The following is a 20,816-nucleotide window of genomic DNA, read 5'->3' on the forward strand; positions in this document are numbered from 1 at the left end:
AAACCTGGGACTCCCCAGCGCTTCGGGGGGTTATGAAACATGCTGCCTAGAAAGTTCGCAAAATGCGTTTTATATTTAGAGTGGCGTCGGATGATTTCGTGTTGTGCTAGTAGATAATGCCAACAGTCCATGACCGATATCAAGGTCCGCGAGAGCACGTAGTGCGATGCGAGTCCTCCAATCCATCGGATTGCCGATGTTTTTTGTGAGGGGAAAAACACAGCGCCAGGAAAAAATAAAGCGTCCTTCGTGATCGTGGAGTCGTCGGTGCGTCGGAGGAGGGCCATGATGCGTTGTGTCAGCTGCCAAACATCCTTTGCCTCACCGCACTGCAGAAAATGTTCTTCAGTGTCCTGCATGCCACATACAAGGCAGAGTGGGGAATCTACCATGTGAATGTCGTATAATCGTTGGCGGTTGACTGTCTTGCGGTTAATGAATGTACACCATGACGATCTCGCTGCCGTGGTGAGGAGAGGCGTATGGACAGCTCGCCAAATCTGTTGCCAGTCTCGCGTTGGGTATTTAAGTTCGGCAACATTGCTGCCGTGATGACGCCGCAAGTATCGATATATCTCACTGGTAGTGGGGATTCTTGTAGAAACGCTCTCGGCTACCCTGGAAGGTGTGAATTTCCAACACTAATATTCCCAAAAGTATCCCCGAGAAAGTCCACCGAATGTCGTCACTCTAGCGACATCAAAGAGTCCACGTCCCTGAACGTCAGTTTTCATCCATGTCCCCGCTCCCTTGCGTTACTGTGTACAAATAGCACGCACACGCGTTTAGCAAGCACCCTCACGGCCTTGTCCCACAATATGACGGTTCGCTGAATGTTGAAGGCAAGCTTATCCCTCGAGGTGGCCTAGCGATGGTCGGACGTTGGCAAGAGGGTTAGCTGATTCTAAAGGAGGCGTAGATTTAGCGAAGGAAAGTGTTTTCACAGCGCAGAAAGGCAGATGTCTATGATTCTCCTAAGTCAGTCAAAAGTATTTCCGCAGTAAGGTCGAAAATAGAGGGGTCTCGGTCTGTCCGCATTGTCCGCATCCATAACCAAGCCCTTAACGGTTTCTTTTCTGCGAAAAGTCATACTGTCTGTTTAACTTATGTCATTCACTACAATACACACAATTGTTGTAATTCACAGTTTGGTGGGGTGGAAAGATAAAAATTTTAGAGTAATTTTCAACACAAAACACCAGAATGAACAATATCTTTGAGTGCCAAACATGGTGCATAAATTAAGAGGAAGATGTCAGCAGACGTTTTGAAAGGTATATTTTCAATTTTTATGTCTGTCCGCTACTCCTGTGTGCACTGATCTATTTTAGGAATAGGACAGAGCTGTTAAATTTTCTGCACAGTAGCTGTGTGTTTGTGCAGATATTATCTGTGCACCGTGTGTTTCCTTATCCTTGTCACAGGCTGTGAGAAATAACTGTACTGAAAAAGTGTAAACAAATTCAATAATGTGTATTTTCTTAAGACGTATTGTACAAAGAGAAAATATTTTGTGTGGAAAATTAAATTAAACGTGTTGAGCAAACTGAAAATTTGCAATATTTGTTTATTTATCTGAGACCTATTACGCTTCATCAATGTATCATCTACATATCTGTAGTAGCGACAATTTTCAGCTGAATGACGTGTCATTGTCTTTCAAAACTTTATTTTCAAGGTGATTAATGAACATTTCTGCTTTGATCTCACCGACTAAACTACTCATTGATAGCCATACAATCGGTTTATACATGTTTCTGTGGTGTCACCGCCAGACACCACACTTGCTAGGTGATAGCTTTAAATCGGCCGCGGTCCATTAGTACATGTCGGACCCGCGTGTCGCCACTGTCAGTAATCGCAGACCGAGCGCCACCACACGGCAGGTCTAGAGAGACTTCCTAGCACTCGCCCCAGTTGTACAGCCGACTTTGCTAGCGACTACACTGACGAAGCCTTTCTCTCATTTGCCGAGAGATAGTTAGAATAGCCTTCAGCTAAGTCCATGGCTACGACCTAGCAAGGCGCCATTAACCATTTCTAGAGAGAGTCTCACTTGTATCATCAAGAATGCTGTATACAAATGATGGATTAAAGTTAAGTATTCCAGCAGCTATGTACTTTTCTTTATAGCATTCATTACGTATCCTGTTTCAGACCTAAGCAAGCCTGCGTGAGTTAAGAGCGTGCCCCTTCGGCTTCCTCGCCTTGTGTCTAGACTGTCTTGTCTAGACACAACGGTTTCCACTGAATGTGACATGAAGAAATAGAAACTTTGTTAAATAAATTCACTTCACTCTACAGTAGAGCACGAAAAAGATAACAAAATAAAATTTATACCCGTGACTATAAAATAAAGAAACGCAAACCAAACCCTGAACATCAGTGTACAAAGGAAACCAGGAAGCTTAGACACGATCATCGATTCATGGTGACAGTTATTGAACAATATGAAGAAAAGCGTTAATTAGTTGCAAACTACAGCGCGCAAACACTTTATTCGACATGCAAACTTCACTACGGATATTCCGATTTCGGTTATGACATGTTCGATGGGCCTGACATCGTTGGCGATGTGGCGCAGACGAATAGCGAAATTATGTAAGACCGGCTGAAGTGTTGGAACATCGATGCTGTCAATGACCTCCTGAATGTCTGTTTTCAGCTCAGCAATGGTTTTGGGGTAACTGCTGCACACTTTTGCCTTTAATACAGCCCCACAAAACGGAGTCGCATGTGTTCAGATCCCGAGAATATGGCGGACAATCGAGGCCCATGCCCTGCTTCGATGGGGTCGAGCTCCGTCTTGCATGAACCGCATCTTCTCGAAATCAGGGTCACTTTGGATAATGGGGATAAATTTCCCTCCCAAAACCTCCGGTAGTCACCACGCCATGAAGGAATATGGCACCGATTACTCCGTGACCGGACGCTGCACACCACACAGTCTCCCGTTGAGCGTGAAGAGACTTCTCAATCGCGAAATGCGGGTTAACAGTCCCAAAAATGCGCCAATTTTGCTTATTGACAAATGGTTGAAATGGCTCTGAGCACTATGGGACTCAACATCTTAGGTCATAAGTCCCCTAGAACTTAGAACTACTTAAACCTAACTAACCTAAGGACATCACACACACCCATGCCCGAGGCAGGATTCGAACCTGCGACCGTAGCAGTCCCGCGGTTCCGGACTGAGCGCCTAAAACCGCACGGCCACCGCGGCCGGCTGCTTATTGACGAACCCATACAAATGAAAGTGGACTTCGTCACTAAACCAACCATAATGTACATAATTCCCATCATGCCCCGCGGCCAATCGTGCAATTTGAACTTCCGAACGCAAACGGTTCAGAAGTTATGACAATTTTATTTCACGTACACTGCCCTCCATAAGTTTTGAAACACCGAGCTGTGTATTACAACGGAGCAAGATGTAAGTGATCTGTGCGAGTTATTGGTTAGAATACGGAAGCTCAAATAACGGTTAATAATGACACGTACAGTATTGTACACTTAATTATTGTACATATACATACATATTGGAACATACTAGTATTGCTCCATTATATGTAAATCGACGTTACCAGTCCAAGCATTTCTACTGAACACGCCAGTTGGCTATGTAGAGGTACGTTGTTTACATTTCTGTTCACTCGTAGTTGCGTTTGCGTAAAGGTATAACACGCCGCGAAAGTAATTGAAAATGGCCCCAATGTGCCAGATTCCACATGAATCATGGGTAATGATAATCACTTTGCACAAAGCAGGCAATAGTGTCCGACAAGTAACAAAGAAACTGTTGATTTCCATAAGCGGAGTAGTCAAAAACATACACCGACATCAAGAAACAGGCTCCTATGGAGACCGTCCTCTCTCACAAGCACCCAGGAAAATATCAGGAAAAGTATTTGGTAGTGGCCAGTAAAGGTAACAGATTAAAAACTGTCCGTGAATTGACTGCTGACCAAAACACAACGAGGGATACACCGGTGAGTGAGTCAACAGTGAGACGACGCCTGGCAGACAACAACCTCCGAGGTTATGTAGCAACAAGGAAACCACTGTGGCGCCCTGTTAACAAGAAGAAAAGGCTTCAGTGGGCTAAGACACACCGGGGATTGGGAAAGAGTCTTATTCACTGATGAAGCCAAGTTCGAAATATTTGGAAGTAAACGCCGTCAATTTGTACGCCGTTTATCCCATGAACGCTTGAATCCTGAGAGCATAATTCCAACTGTAAAGAATGGAGGGGTTTCTGTGGTGGTATGGGGATCCTTTGGAGGGAATAAAGTCGTAGGTTTGGTGAAAACGGATGGAAAAATGAACCAAAAGCATTATCATGCCGTTCTCCAGCGACATGCTAAGACATCTGGTTTGCGTCAAATTGGGAAAGGGTTCGTCTTGCAGCAAGACAACGACCCGAAACATACGTCTCGCTTGTGTCAGAAGTATGTGACGTCTCTAGAGGTTCGTAAAATATTGAAAAACATGGAATGGCCGCCCCAATCCCGTGATTGTAACCCTATCGCGCTGCTACGGGATGAACTGGACTTGAGGATCTGAAAACGGGAAATGATGAGTGTGTCATAATTGTGGGAGGTCGTGCAGCAAGAATGGAGATTAATCCCGACTGAAACCTTGGCAAAACTGACGCAGCGCATGCCGAGAGTGTGCGAGGCAGTGATGAAAGCAAAGGGCGACTATTTTGAGGGATCAAAAATTTAATTGTTGCATCTTCCTGTGTATTATTTGAGCTTAATAAACATGTGGAAAACAACAAAATGCATTTTTATACTGCATTTACTTTCCATTGTCTATAATTACTAGGTGTTTCCAAACATATGGAGGGTAGTGTAGTTCAATAATTGTCACCCTGTAATTCCTCCACACACCCAACTCAGTGAACAAAATGCATTCAGAACTTTCTTAAACGGAGCACAGAAATTCCCACTTAGCAAAGAGCTGCCGGCTATGACACAGAAATGTGCACAATCAAATACACTGCATAGCAAATGCTATTATGAACATGTAAGAGACGCACTTCGATCACACGTAACAAAAATTAAAAGCCACCAACGACAACAACACATAAAATTCTAATCATATAAATACTAGCTGAGCACTTGGCGTTGCCCTAGTGTGTATTTATTACACCTCCTATTCGTCTATTCGTCCATCTCCACCTTTCCCCTACTCTCTTTCCATTCCACCTCCCTCCTCTCCATCACCTGCCCCCCCCCCCCACCGTCTGTCGTCCTCCACCGCGCTCTCTCTGTCCACCTCATCCTTCTCCCTTCCTCTTTCTATTTCCTCCTCGCTTGTTCTGTCCTCCTCTACCCTCTTTGTCCATTTTATCCTCTCTCCTCTGTCCATCTCACTCCCTTTCTCTGACCATTTCCTCTCACCACTGTCTGACGTCCTCCCCCCTCTCTGTCCATCTCCTACCTCCTCTCTCTGTCCAGCTCATCCTCCTCCCTTTCTTTCACCATTTCCTCCTCGCCATTGTCCACCTCCCTCCTTCCTCCTTCCCACACTCATTCCATCTTCTGCTCCCCTCTCTCTGTCCATGTCCTGCCCTTTCCTTTCGGTCCATCATTTCCCACCCTCCCTTCTTCTCTGTCCGTCCATCTAACCCCCCCCCCCCCCCGCCGCCACGTATTGGCTGATGCTTACATCCACAGTATTTCTTACCATATGGCAAGCAATATTTGTACCAACATGGAGAAACAAGCATTCTTGGTTGCAGAATTTATTATAATTCCGGTTATTAATCTAAGAATTTTATCAACAATTTTTAGAAGACTAGTTATCTATAATAACTGTCATTGTTTGTTTGTTTGTTTTTGACAAGATTTAGCAACTAACACTATCAGCTCACACTATGCAAGCGCTCTCTGCCGAGAGCTGCGTGCACTAGTCTTAGGGGCATTGTATGTTTTCATATCCAGTGTCATGTGTGCAGCCATAACATGCACTAAACCTCCGGCATGTTCATGATTTAAGGATTCACTGTATGCCTAATCACGTTTAGTTTGCACTGGACTGAGTCATATGCTGTAATAAGGTAATCTGCTGCTTCCTTGTTATTTCTGGTGTGGGTTGTCAATTTAGCGACAAAGCAGGCTACAATTTAAAAAAAATACCTTTCGCTTATCTTCTGTTATCTTATTTTATAGGACACCGCTCAGTGTTTTAAAGCAAATGCAAGAGGCATTTACCTACTGCATTTTATGCACGATATCCCATGTACACATCGCTACCAAATATCACTAATATCTTTCTTGGTAATTCAAACTCCCTAAATGGGGTCACAGCACTATCTGTAGACTAATCCGAAGATGCCAAAATAATAAAAAAATTTAACACCGCAGCCAAGACCGCTTGTTTCTTCACATCGTACATACTGGTTACGGTACCAGTCCCATTATGAGCTGGAAAATGTTTTATTTCTACTAAGTTTGGATGAAATCGATCCGAGCGTTTAGGAGAAGTAATTTACCCGTGGCTTTGCCTTCGTGCGCACATATCATACACTCCTGGAAATTGAAATAAGAACACCGTGAATTCATTGTCCCAGGAAGGGGAAACTTTATTGACACATTCCTGGGGTCAGATACATCACATGATCACACTGACAGAACCAAAGGCACATAGACACAGGCAACAGAGCATGCACAATGTCGACACTAGTACAGTGTATATCCACCTTTCGCAGCAATGCAGGCTGCTATTCTCCCATGGAGACGATCGTAGAGATACTGGACGTAGTCCTGTGGAACGGCTTGCCATGCCATTTCCACCTGGCGCCTCAGTTGGACCAGCGTTCGTGCTGGACGTGCAGACCGCGTGAGACGACGCTTCATCCAGTCCCAAACATGCTCAATGGGGGACAGATCCGGAGATCTTGCTGGCCAGGGTAGTTGACTTACACCTTCTAGAGCACGTTGGGTGGCACGGGATACATGCGGACGTGCATTGTCCTGTTGGAACAGCAAGTTCCCTTGCCGGTCTAGGAATGGTAGAACGATGGGTTCGATGACGGTTTGGATGTACCGTGCACTATTCAGTGTCCCCTCGACGATCACCAGTGGTGTACGGCCAGTGTAGGAGATCGCTCCCCACACCATGATGCCGGGTGTTGGCTCTGTGTGCCTCGGTCGTATGCAGTCCTGATTGTGGCGCTCACCTGCACGGCGCCAAACACGCATACGACCATCATTGGCACCAAGGCAGAAGCGACTCTCATCGCTGAAGACGACACGTCTCCATTCGTCCCTCCATTCACGCCTGTCGCGACACCACTGGAGGCGGGCTGCACGATGTTGGGGCGTGAGCGGAAGACGGCCTAACGGTGTGCGGGACCGTAGCCCAGCTTCATGGAGACGGTTGCGAATGGTCCTCGCCGATACCCCAGGAGCAACAGTGTCCCTAATTTGCTGGGAAGTGGCGGTGCGGTCCCCTACGGCACTGTGTAGGATCCTACGGTCTTGGCGTGCATCCGTGCGTCGCTGCGGTCCGGTCCCAGGTCGACGGGCACGTGCACCTTCCGCCGACCACTGGCGACAACATCGATGTACTGTGGAGACCTCACGCCCCACGTGTTGAGCAATTCGGCGGTACGTCCACCCGGCCTCCCGCATGCCCACTATACGCCCTCGCTCAAAGTCCGTCAACTGCACATACGGTTCACGTCCACGCTGTCGCGGCATGCTACCAGTGTTAAAGACTGCGATGGAGCTCCGTATGCCACGGCAAACTGGCTGACACTGACGGCGGCGGTGCACAAATGCTGCGCAGCTAGCGCCATTCGACGGCCAACACCGCGGTTCCTGGTGTGTCCGCTGTGCCGTGCGTGTGATCATTGCTTGTACAGCCCTCTCGCAGTGTCCGGAGCAAGTATGGTGGGTCTGACACACCGGTGACAATGTGTTCTTTTTTCCATTTCCAGGAGTGTATATATTTCATACATATTTAACATATTTCACACATAACTGTACGTGCATTTCTTCTGTATCTCTAGCGAATTTCACGATGCAATTCCGTTTTCACGCAGCTCAGCATTTGACATATCTCATGACGCATGTGGCGTATAATGGTGCAATTTTGCAGGTATACCTAGTGTTATATCTGGATATTGTCTGTGAAATGTGTTGCGAATACAGTAACTGATAAAGAAGTAATAAATTAAGCCGTCGTTCGTGACGCAGTAAATATACTGCAAAAACAGCACAAATGTAGTAAGTGATAAACTTTTTTCCTTTCATCATTTTGTTGGGCTGTCTGCGAGGTGGTTATTGCTCCACAATGGTTTTTGCTAGACAGTAAGTGATATGTCTACCAAGTTTGGCTGAAACCGATTCAGTGGTTTAGGAGGAGATGTGGAACATACATACATCCACTTTTATTATACGTATAGATATCATATTTAAGAGTTCTTTCAGACAAAACGGCCAAGTTGTTTTTAAACGCAGTCACCATGAGCATTTCTGTCATCAACTACAACTTAAGGAAGAAACTTGTGCAAGACATCGGAGCCAGCTGAAAAACTGAGCAAATCAGGAATTTTTAAATTAACGGGTAGACGTTCCAATAAATACTATATTTTGAAATGGGCAGAAATTTTTATACCCGCTTTAAAGGCCACATTGACTGATCCACACTTGACAAAGCTAATAACACGTAGACGTACACAACACAACGTTGCAACAGACAACAATCTTATGATATTTTATAATTGAGAAACGAGCTAGAAATGGAGAACTTGAAGGAAATGGAAATATTCATCCGTGGGCGGAAGTGGAATGACGGAATTCTAGACGAAATTACAGAGTTCACGAAGTCACATTTCTTCGCCAAATGCAGTTCAATAGTGTCAAAATAGAAAATACGTAACCACTAAGAACATAATATGAATCTGTCTTCCAGAAGCATCAGTTTCCTTTGCAATTTTATGAATAGTGTTTAACAAAATCCACGGAGCCATAGCAATTGAGGTAAGTGTATGTACAGTAAGAAGACAGCCATTTCATACCAACAAAGTGATCATTTAAAATTTTTATGTAAACAACAGACAACGTATTACATTTTCCTTTTCTTTCTCAACAGGAGGACCACAGCATATGCCAAAACTGTACAGAGCAACTGCAATATCGACGTGAACTTCCGTTAAATTTTTGTATTGCAATTTTAACTGGAGTTGGGATTTATGCCTCGAAACATATTGCTTCATTAAATGATATATGTTTTCAACACATTTCGTGACCAGTAGCGATCTCTGACAAACTTTTCATATTTTTGAAGCAGTCACGATAAATTAACTTGGCTTTAAATTGTCCTTGGTTATTTTCACAAGACAGCATCACTTTAAGTATAAGCAAAGTCTTTTTGCCGTTCATATCTTTGTATGCTATGACAAAACAAAAGCTAAAAATTACTTCTAAAATAACTGTAATTAAGCCGATGCTTTCAGTCTCTCCGAAGACAAAATTATTATATGCTGTGCCAGACAACATTTCTGACTAAAACTGTCAGTGATTAAAATGTCAGTATGTTTGCATGGAGTACCAAACTATGTGCTGCCACAATACATATAAAGCACATATCCTCCCCTAACAAATATAACGAATTAGTCGTTCACATTAGGAACTTTGTAGAGTATTTAAAATAGGTAAGAGCTGTGCCTCTGCTACAGAAAGGCAATGCCGAAGTAATAGAAAACCACCGATCCAGTTCGCAGATTGTTTCATTCTCAACAATAATAGTATCAATTGTGAAAAATTATTATTGAATTACTTGAATAAATACTATGTTCTGAGTGAATCACAGAGTGCGTTCTTAAATGGCTAAAGCACAGAATCAGCCATATTAGAATTATCAAAAATATTACTTAATGCTTCTGACGAGGATGAATGTTTTTTTTTTTTTGTCATCAGTCTACTGACTGGTTTGATGCGGCCCGCCACGAATTCCTTTCCTGTGCTAACCTCTTCATCTCAGAGTAGCACTTGCAACCTACGTCCTCAATTATTTGCTTGACGTATTCCAGTCTCTGACTTCCTCTACAGTTTTTGCCCTCTACAGCTCCCTCTAGTACCATGGAAGTCATTCCCTCATGTCTTAGCAGATGTCCTATCATCCTGTCCCTTCTCCTTATCAGTGTTTTCCACATATTCCTTTCCTCTCCGATTCTGCGTAGAATCTCCTCATTCCTTACCTTATCAGTCCACCTAATGTTCAACATTCGTGAATAGCACCACATCTGAAATGCTTCGATTCTCTTCTGTTCCGGTTTTCCCACAGTCCATGTTTCACTACCATACAATGCTGTACTCCAGACGTACATCCTCAGAAATTTCTTCCTCAAATTAAGGCCGGTATTTGATATTAGTAGACTTCCCTCGGCCAGAAATGCCTTTTTTGCCATAGCGAGTCTGCTTTTGATGTCCTCCTTGCTCCGTCCGTCATTGGTTATTTTACTGCCTAGGTAGCAGAATTCCTTAACTTCACTGACTTCGTGACCATCAATCCTGATGTTAAGTTTCTCGCTGTTCTCATTTCTACTACTTCTCATTACCTTCGTCTTTCTCCGATTTACTCTCAAACCATACTGTGTACTCATTAGACTGTTCATTCCGTTGAGCAGATCATTTAATTCTTCTTCACTTTCACACAGGATAGCAATGTCATCAGCGAATCGTATCATTGATATCCTTTCACCTTGTATTTTAATTCCACTCCTGAACCTTTCTTTTATTTCCATCATTGCTTCCTCGATGTACAGATTGAAGAGTCGGGGCGAAAGGCTACAGCCTTGTCTTACACCCTTCTTAATACGAGCACTTCGTTCTTGATCGTCCACTCTTATTATTCCCTCTTGGTTGTTGTACATATTGTATATGACCCGTCTCTCCCTATAGCTTACCCCTACTTTTTTCAGAATCTCGAACAGCTTGCACCATTTTATACTGTCGAACGCTTTTTCCAGGTCGACAAATCCTATGAAAGTGTCTTGATTTTTCTTTAGCCTTGCTTCCATTATTAGCCGTAACGTCAGAATTGCCTCTCTCGTCCCTTTGCTTTTCCTAAAGCCAAACTGATCGTCACCTAGCGCATTCTCAATTTTCCTTTCCATTCTGGTATTACAAGTATATTCTCTGATCTTTGAAGGCTGTAGATACTATCGACTACAAGATTCTGCCAAGTAACCCAGAAGCACTAGCAGTAAGAGGTGTAGCTAATTACTGGTTCTGATCATATCTACCAGATAGCGTACAAAGAGAAGAAACAACACATATCATAAATAAGACTAAATATTTACTGGAACACTTATCAGAATGAAAATACATTAGACGTTACTTCGGGTAGCGCTACTGCCCATGGACTCGAGTTATGTGGCCTTTCCGTGGTAGGCATTTAGTCTAATTTTCGTCAACGCTGCTTTTGTCAACTAAACCATAGGGCAGTGATTGTTTAAACGATAGTGAGAGCCCAACTCGCGTCGCGGCTCATGGATTCTTCAGCAACTTTAATCTTATTAACAGCATGAATCACACAATTATCACAGTGCATACTAAAGAAAACAAACCAAGAGTTGTAGTCAGTTTTACAAACGACTAAACACCTTTACAACAACATAAAAATTCAGGAACGTAAGCTGTCGCACCTCAATAATAATAAAGCCTTATTATGGCACCAGCTCAAATCAGAAAATCTTAATGTACGTAAGAGTGTATCGTCCAATATAAATACATCGCCCCACTGACATTAACTTGAAAGGGGGCACTCAGTATAACGTATTACAACACACACTGGTCAGCAAGGTAGCACAGTGATACACCTTAAAGCAAACATAGACAGGCAACACTCTGCATATACATGATCTACTGTAACAAAACAACCAATTATCAAGGCACACAGAAAGGCAACTTGAACCAATAAGAGCTTTCAGTATTCATGCCCCACATGGCCTCACTGCATTTCAGAAAAATACTATACACTTTTATTGTACAAGGTATAGATGGCGATACACAATTGACACCACAGATTCTTAAGGCCAGAATAACTAAATGGCGGAAGTTACTTCTACACGTAGCCTTTCAATCGTCATAACAGAAATCTTCCTTCCGCAAATTCTTGCTGCCTTCTGGCCATCCGGAAGCAAGCACCATATGCTACCCCAACTAAACGGTGCCTCATGTTAACAGCGGACACATCCAGCGCTGACCGATTGCAAATTCACTGCCTGCTGCCTCCACACTACGCACTCCTACTCCAGGCGGTCCTGTTTGAAGACGATCGCTTTTTCCAATGGATTCCAACTCCGAGATTGCCCCACCGCACCTCCCCCGTCACACCGAACAATACATCGATACATCTGGGCTGACCCTGCCAATACCAAACAAGCTCAGCCATTGCGCCAATGCCTGTTCCCAGGCCACTAGAGTGGCCGACACGAAATTAATCACCTCAGATGCCTCACCCACTGCCTGCAACCCACAGGCACTACGCGCTGTGGTTCACACGCTTCATAGCTTTGTTGGCACACAGTTAACAGTGCAGTTTGTCAGTGCGTCGTGTGGTTTCAGTCTTGTCTTCTTTGTCTTCATGTGTGTTTTGTAGTGAGTGAAATGGATGAGCAGGACCTATGTGATGTTTCAGGATCGACTGTATTCCATATTAACAGTGCAGTAAACTAAGAATTTCTGTATGTGGGCATATGTTTCGGTTGTCCAAGAAAGGAAGATAAATGAAAACGGAACTCTACAGAGTTTGGCGACAAGAAATTAGTTTGAAGAACTGTCTTCCTCGCTCACCTGGTTATTGATTCAGTAAGTGTAATGGTAGACGAAAATTTTTAATGGAACGCAGAAACATCGCAGCAGCACGAACGAAGTTTTGCGTACACGCACTTATTGCGTGATGAGGACAGATTATTGTAGTATACTTCGATAATACTGGGTTTCACGAAACCATCGCACAAGTATGTTTTGCTCGACTTCAACAGAAGTACTGGCTTGAAAGTACCTACAGTTAGTTTTGTATAATTTATATCGACGATTTGGGTGATGGGTGCAGTGACGGTTGGAGCTGCGAACAAAAAACTTTCTCGAGGTACCAGTATGGAAGATTCTTGGTAGTATTAATGCGAGCCATCGGAAGGGAAATCCTAGCGGCGGCACAGAAGTACTGGCATGCTGCCATGCACCGAGTCACTAGCAAGTAAAATGCTTTCACAGATTGTACGATACAATTATTCGCTAGAACTTTCTACAAGATGCAACACAAAGGCCATTCATCAGTAGCGACATTTTTCGTTACACATACGGAACAGCTTCACGACACTCATATTATTTGATTTTTGTACCTCGGAATTTTTTATGTTGTAATGATAAAATATTTATTACATGCATCTATAAACTTTCAGAACGTTCACACACATATATATATATATATATATATATATATATATATATATATATATATATATATATATATATATATATATATATATTGTTATTACATGAAGATGAAGTAAAAATTTATTTTTGTTGAACATTTCTTATCACATTAGATTTTATATTATTTTATTTTTTGTAGCAGTTGGCAACAATTTTATTTTGCGAAGTACTCTATCATAGTCTTAACTAATAATAGAGATTTCTAATATTTTTTCGGAATTTTACTAACATCTGAAATCTCCACTAATTGGCAATGCTGTAAGACAGTGCCGCGCGGGATTAGCCGAGAGGTCTGAAGCGCGGCAGTCTTGGACTGTGCGGCTGGTCCCGGCGGAGGTTCGAGTCCTCCCTCGGGCATGGGTGTGTGTGTTTGCCCGTAGGATAATTTAGGTTAAGTAGTGTGTAAGCTTAGGGACTGATGACCTTAGCAGTTAAGTCCCATAAGATTTCACACACATTTGAACTTTTTTTTTTTTTGTAAGACAGTGAGATGACCTTGAAGCTCCTGTTTTCGTGACAGCCGTTATAGCCCGCTACTTTCCATGGTAATCCAACTCTGGCTCCCAGAAAACGTGGACGATTACATTCCAGTCGTGCACTTGCCTTTTAATGTCATGTACCACCACAGCTAACCTCGGCGTAACACTGCATGTGCTAATCAGCTGATAAGGGCGTCCTCTGGCCCAAATACAGCCTCAAAATCCAGGCTGGCACGAAACACTGGGGCGAGGGAGAATTTAAGTCTACCGTGAAATAGCTTATTCACAGGACTGCACATTTACTTTTCCCTCTAGTAGAAAGCTAAGGCAGCTAAGACAGGCCGCCTAAAACGTGCCCGTAACGAGTAAATATTGGGTGTATCAAAATGGACTTCCCAGCTTTGAAGACTCATACTGATTAATTCATTTATCTTACAGTCATGGTCATGGTGTCTTTTTATAGCAAAATACACCACGTTTTTTACATTATAGGGAAACAGGTTCAATGTGACTTCCACTGATTATGTGGCACATATCTGTCTCCAGTCAGTTGCTTACCAAACCCGCTTCAGCATGTCAGGGCTGACTTGTACAGTTGCGAGATAAATTCAAGCTCTCAGATCGGGTACAGAAGCTGGCAAGGCGTACTGAAAGGATCTAGCACGATGCAGAGTTGTGGCAGAGTTAGACCCTTCAAACCAATACACACAGCATCTTTGCTGCACATACTGCTACAGCTCGCTTTGGTGCGATTCTGAACTAGCGTACTAGGCGAGTCAAAGCGTGATCTATGTTTTAAGATGAAACGAAGACTGAATCTGTTAAAAAGTCGTACAAATAAGTTTGTACGAATTTTGTAAAGTCCTTTTCGATACACCTCGTATATATACACGGTCTTTTCCTTGCAGCAAACAATGTGGAGTATTTTATGACGTTGTTACGTGAGTTTTGACGTACACAATTACGAAAAAAAAAAAAAAAAACGACGCACCACGAATCACTGGATGTGATGTACATGTGCGGACAAACAACTGATTACAATTTCAAAAAAGTTGTTGTTATTGTTGTGGTCTTCAGTCCAGAGACTCGTTTGATGCAGCTCTCCATGCTACTCTATCCTGTGCAAGCTTCTTCATCTCCCAGTAGCTACTGCAACCTACATCCTTCTGAATCTGCTTAGTGTATTCATCTCTTGGTCTCAGTCTACGATTTTTACCCTCCACGCTGCCCACCAGTACCATATTGGTGATCCCTTGATGCCTCAGAACATGTCCTATCAAGCGATCCCGTCTTCTAGTGAAGTTGTACCACAAATTTCTCCTCTCCCCAATTCTATTCAATACCTCCTCACTATTTATGTGATCGACCCATCTAATCTTCAGCATTCTTCTGTAGCACCACATTTCGAAAGCTTCTATTCTCTTCTTGTCCAAACTATTTATCGTCCACGTTTCACTTCCATACATGGCTACACTCCATACAAATACTTTAGGAGACGATTTCCTGACACTTAAATCTATACTCGATGTTAACAAATTTCTCGTCTTCAGAAACGCTCTCCTTGCCAATGCCTGTCTACATTTTATATCCTCTCTACTTTAACCATCATTAGTTATTTTGCTCCCCAAATAGCAAATCTCATTTACTACTTTAAGTGTGTCATTTCCTAATCTAATTCTCTCAGAATCACCAGATTTAATTCCACTATATTCCATTATCCTCGTTTTGCTTTTGTTGATGTTCATCTTATACCCTCCTTTCAAGACACTGTCCATTCCGTTCAGCTCCTCTTCCAGGTCCTTTGGTGTCTCTGACAGAATTACAATGTCATCGGCGAACCTGAAAGTTTTTATTTCTTCTCCGTGGATTTTAATACCTACTCCGAATTTTTCTTTTGTTTCCCTTACTGCTTGCTCAATATACAGATTGAATAACCTCGGGGAGAGGCTACACCCCTGTCTCGCTCCTTTCCCAACCATTGATTCCCTTTCAAGCCTCTCGACTCTTACAACTACCATCTGGTTTCTGTACAAATCGTAAAATGCATTGTCTAAGTCTGTAAAAAATTGGTGTTAGTGTTTTGCAGCCGTGACTTATTAAACTGATAGCTCGGTAAGTTTCACAACTGTCAACACCTGCTTCCTTTGGCATTGGAATTATTATATTCTTCTTGAAGTCTGATTTCGCGTGTCTCATACATCTTGCTCACCAGACGGTAGAGTTTTGTCCGGACTGGCTCTCCCAAGGCTGTCAGTAGTTTTAATTGGAATGTTGTCTACTCCCGGGACCTTGTTTCGACTTAGGTCTTTCAGTACTCTGTAAAACTCTTCACGCAGTATCATATCTCCCATTTCATCTTCATCTACATCCTCTTCCATTTCCATTATATTGTCCTCAAGTACTTCACCCTTGTACAGACCCTGTGTATACTCCTTCCACCTTTCTGCTTTCCCTTCTTTGTTTAGAACTGGGTTTCCATCTGAGCTCTTGATATTCTTGCAAGTGGTTCTCTTTTCTTCAAAGGTCTCTTTAATTCTCCTGTAGGCAGTACCTATCTTACCCCTAGTGTTATACGCCTCTACATCCTTACATTTGTCCTCTAGCCATCCCTGCTTAACCATTTTGCACTTCCTGTCGATCTCATTTTTGAGACGTTTGTCTTCCTTTTTGCCTGATTCATTTACTGCATTTTTATTTTTTCTCCTTTCATCAATTAAATTCAATATCTCTTCTGTTACCCAAGGATTTCTACTAGCCCTCGTCTTTTTATCTACTTGATCCTCTGCTGCCTTCGCTATTTCATATCTCAAAGTTACCCATTCTTCTTCTACTGTATTTCTTTCCCCCATTCTTGTTAATCGTTCCCTAATGGTCTCCTTGAAACTGTCTACAACCTCTGGTTCTGTCAGTTTATCCAGGCCCCTCCTTCTTAAATTCCCATCTCTTTGAAGTTTCTTCAGTTTTAATCTACAGTTCATCACCAATAGATTGTGGTCAGAGTCCACATCTGCCCCTGGAAATTACAATTTAAAACCTGGTTCCTAAATATCTGTTTTACCATTATATAACCTATCTGAAACCTACCAGTATCTCCAGGATTCTTCCATGTATACAACCTTCTTTCATGATTCTTGAACCAAATGTTAGCTATGATTGAGCCATGCTCTGTGCCAAATTCTACCAGGCGGCTTCCTCTTTCATTCCTTACCTCCAGTCCATATTCACCTACTACGTTTCCTTCTCTTCCTTTCCCTACTACTGAATTCCAGTCACCCATGACAATTATATTTTCGTCTCCCTTCTCTATCTGAATAATTTCTTTTATCTCATCATACATTTCATCAATCTCTTCGTCATCTGCGGTGTTAGTTGGCATATAAACTTGTACTAGTGTGGTAGGCGTGGGCTTCGTATCTATCTTGGCCACAATAAGGCGTTCACTATGCTGTTTGCATTTGTATTTTTTTATTCATTATTAAACCGACTCCTGCATTACCCCTATTTGATTTTGTATTTATAACCCTGTATTCACCTGACCAAATGTCTTGTTCCTCCTGCCACTGCACTTCACTAATTCCCACTACATCTAACTTTAACCTATCCATTTCCCTTTTTAAATTTTCTAACCTACCTGCCCGATTAAGGGATCTGTCATTCTACGTTCCAATCCGTCGAACGTCAGTTTTCTTTTTCCTGATAATGACGTCCTCTTGAGTAGTCCCCGCCCGGAGATCTGAATGGGGGACTATTTTACCTCCGGAATATTTTACCCAAGAGGACGCCATCATGATTTAACCATACAGTCAAGCTGCATGCCCTCGGGAAAAATTACGGCTGTAGTTTCCCCTTGCTTTCAGTCGTTCGCAGTACCAGCGTGGCAAGGCCGTTTTGGTTAGTGTTACAAAGCCCAATCAGTCAATCATTCAGACTGTTGCCCCTGAAACTACTGATAAGGCTGCTGCCCCTCTTCACGAACCAAACGTTTGCACCTACGGTACGGCTATCTGTATCGCTGAGGCGCGCAAGCCTCCCCACCAACGGCAAGGTCCATGGTTCATGGGGGGTCAAAAAAGATAGGATGATTTATTCGAGAGAAAGAGCTTCAGAAACTGTCAATAACGCACCGATCAACCTCTCACCCGTGTGCAAACTGTTACTCGGCTTGGAATTGGTTGACAGAGCTATTGGATCTCCTTCTGAGCGATGTCGGGCCAAATGTTGTCCAATTAGTTCGTTAGATCGTCAAAATCCCGAACTGGTTGTATAGTCCTGTTCAGAAAGCTCCAAACTTTCTCAACTGGGGACCTTCTGGCCAAGGTATGATTTGGCTAGCACAAAGTCAGTCAATAGAAATTCTCGTCGTGTGTAGAAGGGCATTATCCTGCTGACGGGTAAGTCCAGAATGGATTGCCAAAATGTGCAACAAAACGGGACGCAGACGTACTGCTGTGGTGGAAGGGTGCTGATTACAACCAAAGGCCTCCTGCTGTGAAATGAAATGGCACCACAGACCAACACAACTCGTTGCCAGGCCATACGGCTGGAGACGCTCACCGCTGTCTAGGGACTCCCCACACGCGTCACTGCTGGTTATCGGGGCCTGGAATCTCACTGACTGCAGTGGACTGATTTGTCTTCAGTGATGAGTCCCGTTCCCAACTGAGCGCCACTGACCAGCGAAGATGTGTGTGTGTGTGTGTGTGTGTGTGTGTGTGTGGAGGCGCCCCAGACAAACGTGGGTTGCCATCCCGACTGCCACCCGCGCTATGACCCGACAAGCAGGTGTGATGGTCTGAGGTGCCATTTCGTTTCATAGCAGAACGATAGTTCAGGTATACATGCCGAACTCGCAAGCTGAGGATGAAGAGATAGAGGAAGTATATGAGCATACTGAAAGTGCAATACAGTATGTAAATGGAAATGAAAAATCTAATACTCATGGCGGCCTGGAATGGGGTTGTAGGTGAACATGGGCTTGGGACAGGCAATGAGAGAAAGAAAAAGACTAATTTTCTGTAATAAATTTCAGCTAGTAATGGCGAATACTCTGTTCGAGAATCACAAGAGGAGGAAGTACACTTAGATAAGACCGGGTGATACGGGGAAATTTTCGTTAGATTACATCATGGTCAGACAGAGATTTTGAAATCAAATACTGGATTGCAAGGCGTACCCAGGAGCAGATATAGGCTCAGATCATAATTTAGTAGTGATGAAGTTGGTTCAAATGGCTCTAAGCACTATGGGACTTAACATCTTATATCATCAGTCCCCTAGAACTTAGATCTACTTAAACCTAACTAACCTAAGGACATCACACACATCCAGGCCCGAGGCAGGATTCGAACCTGCGATCGTAGAAGACGCTCGGTTCCGGACTGAAGCGCCTAGAACCGCTCGTCCGGCAATGATGAAGAGTAGGCTGAATTTTAAGAGACTAGTCAGCAAAAATAAATACACAAGGAAGTGGGATGTGGAAGCGCTCTAAGGCTATAGATACAGCAATAAGGAATAGTTCAGTAAGCAGGACTGTTGAAGAGTAATATACATAACTACAAACGGTAATCACAGAAGTAGGAAAGGAAAACATAGATGCAAAGAAGGTAACTGCGAAGATACCTTGGGTAACAGAAGAAATACTTCAGTTTATTCATGTAAAAAACTACAAAAAAGTTCAGGGAAATTCAGGACTAGAGAAATACAAGTCTTTGAGCAACGAAATAAGTAGGAAGTACAGGGAAGGTAATACAAAATGGCTGCAGGATAAACGTGAAGAAATCGAAAAAGAAATGATTGTCGGAAGGACTACTCAGCACATAGGAAAGTCGAAACAACATTCGGTGAAATTAAAAGCAAATGTAGTAATATTAAGAGCGCAACGCGAATTTCACTGTTAAACACAAAGGAGAGAGTGGATAGATGGAAAAAGTACACTGAAGGCCTCTGTGAGGCGGGAAGATTTATCTGATTTGATAGAAGAAACATAAGTCGATTTAGAAGTGGTAGGGGATCCCGTATGAGAACCGGAATTTAAGAATTGGCTTAAGAGCGAATAAGGCAGAAGGGATAGATAAAATTCCATTATAATTTCTAAAATCATTGGGGGAAGTGGCAACTGCACGACTATTCACGTTGGTGTGTAGACTGTATGAGTCTGGGGACATACAATCCGACTTTCGAAAAAATATTATCCACGCAATTCCGAAGACTGCAAGAACTGACAAGTGCAAGAATCATCGCGCAATCAGCTTAACAGCACATTCATCCAAGTTGCTGACAACAACAATATACAGGAGAATGCAAAGGAAACTGAGTGTTAGGTGACGATAAGTTTGGCATTGTTGTTGTTGTTGTGGTCTTCAGTCCTGAGACTGGTTTCATGCAGCTCTCCATGCTACTCTATCCTGTGCAAGCTTCTTCATCTCCCAGTACCTACTGCAACCTACATCCTTCTGAATCTGCTTAGTGTATTCATCTCTTGGTCTCCCTCTACGATTTTTACCCTCCACGCTGCCCTCCAATACTAAATTGGTGATCCCTTGATGCCTCAGAACATGTCCTACCAACCGATCCCTTCTTTTGGTCAAGTTGTGCCACAAACTTCTCTTCTCTCCAATTCTATTCAATACTTCCTCATTAGTTATGTGATCTACCCATCTAATCTTCAGCATTCTTCTGTAGCACCACATTTCGAAAGCTTCTATTCTCTTCTTGTCCAAACTATTTATCGTCCATGTTTCACTTCCATACATGGCTACACTCCATACAAATACTTTCAGAAATGACTTCTTGACACTTAAATCTATACTCGATGTTAACAAATTTCTCTTCTTCAGAAACGCTTTCCTTGCCATTGCCAGTCTACATTTTATATCCTCTC

General features: G+C 43.0%; 1 protein-coding gene across 1 annotated transcript in view; it reads right to left on the reverse strand.

The window, feature by feature from the left end:
- Positions 1-16,128: 16,128 nt before the first annotated feature.
- The window catches only part of LOC126106258 (uncharacterized), an 81,393-nt gene continuing 76,705 nt past the window's right edge, over positions 16,129-20,816 (reverse strand). The window contains exons 2-3 of the mRNA XM_049912483.1: positions 17,021-17,381; positions 16,129-16,949 (exon numbers count right to left, since the gene is read on the reverse strand). Coding sequence (XP_049768440.1) covers positions 16,129-16,949; positions 17,021-17,381 — 1,182 coding nt within the window. The remainder of the gene's footprint in view (positions 16,950-17,020; positions 17,382-20,816) is intronic.

This window comes from Schistocerca cancellata, chromosome 10, assembly GCF_023864275.1.
Source record: "Schistocerca cancellata isolate TAMUIC-IGC-003103 chromosome 10, iqSchCanc2.1, whole genome shotgun sequence".
Lineage (NCBI taxonomy): Eukaryota > Metazoa > Arthropoda > Insecta > Orthoptera > Acrididae > Schistocerca > Schistocerca cancellata.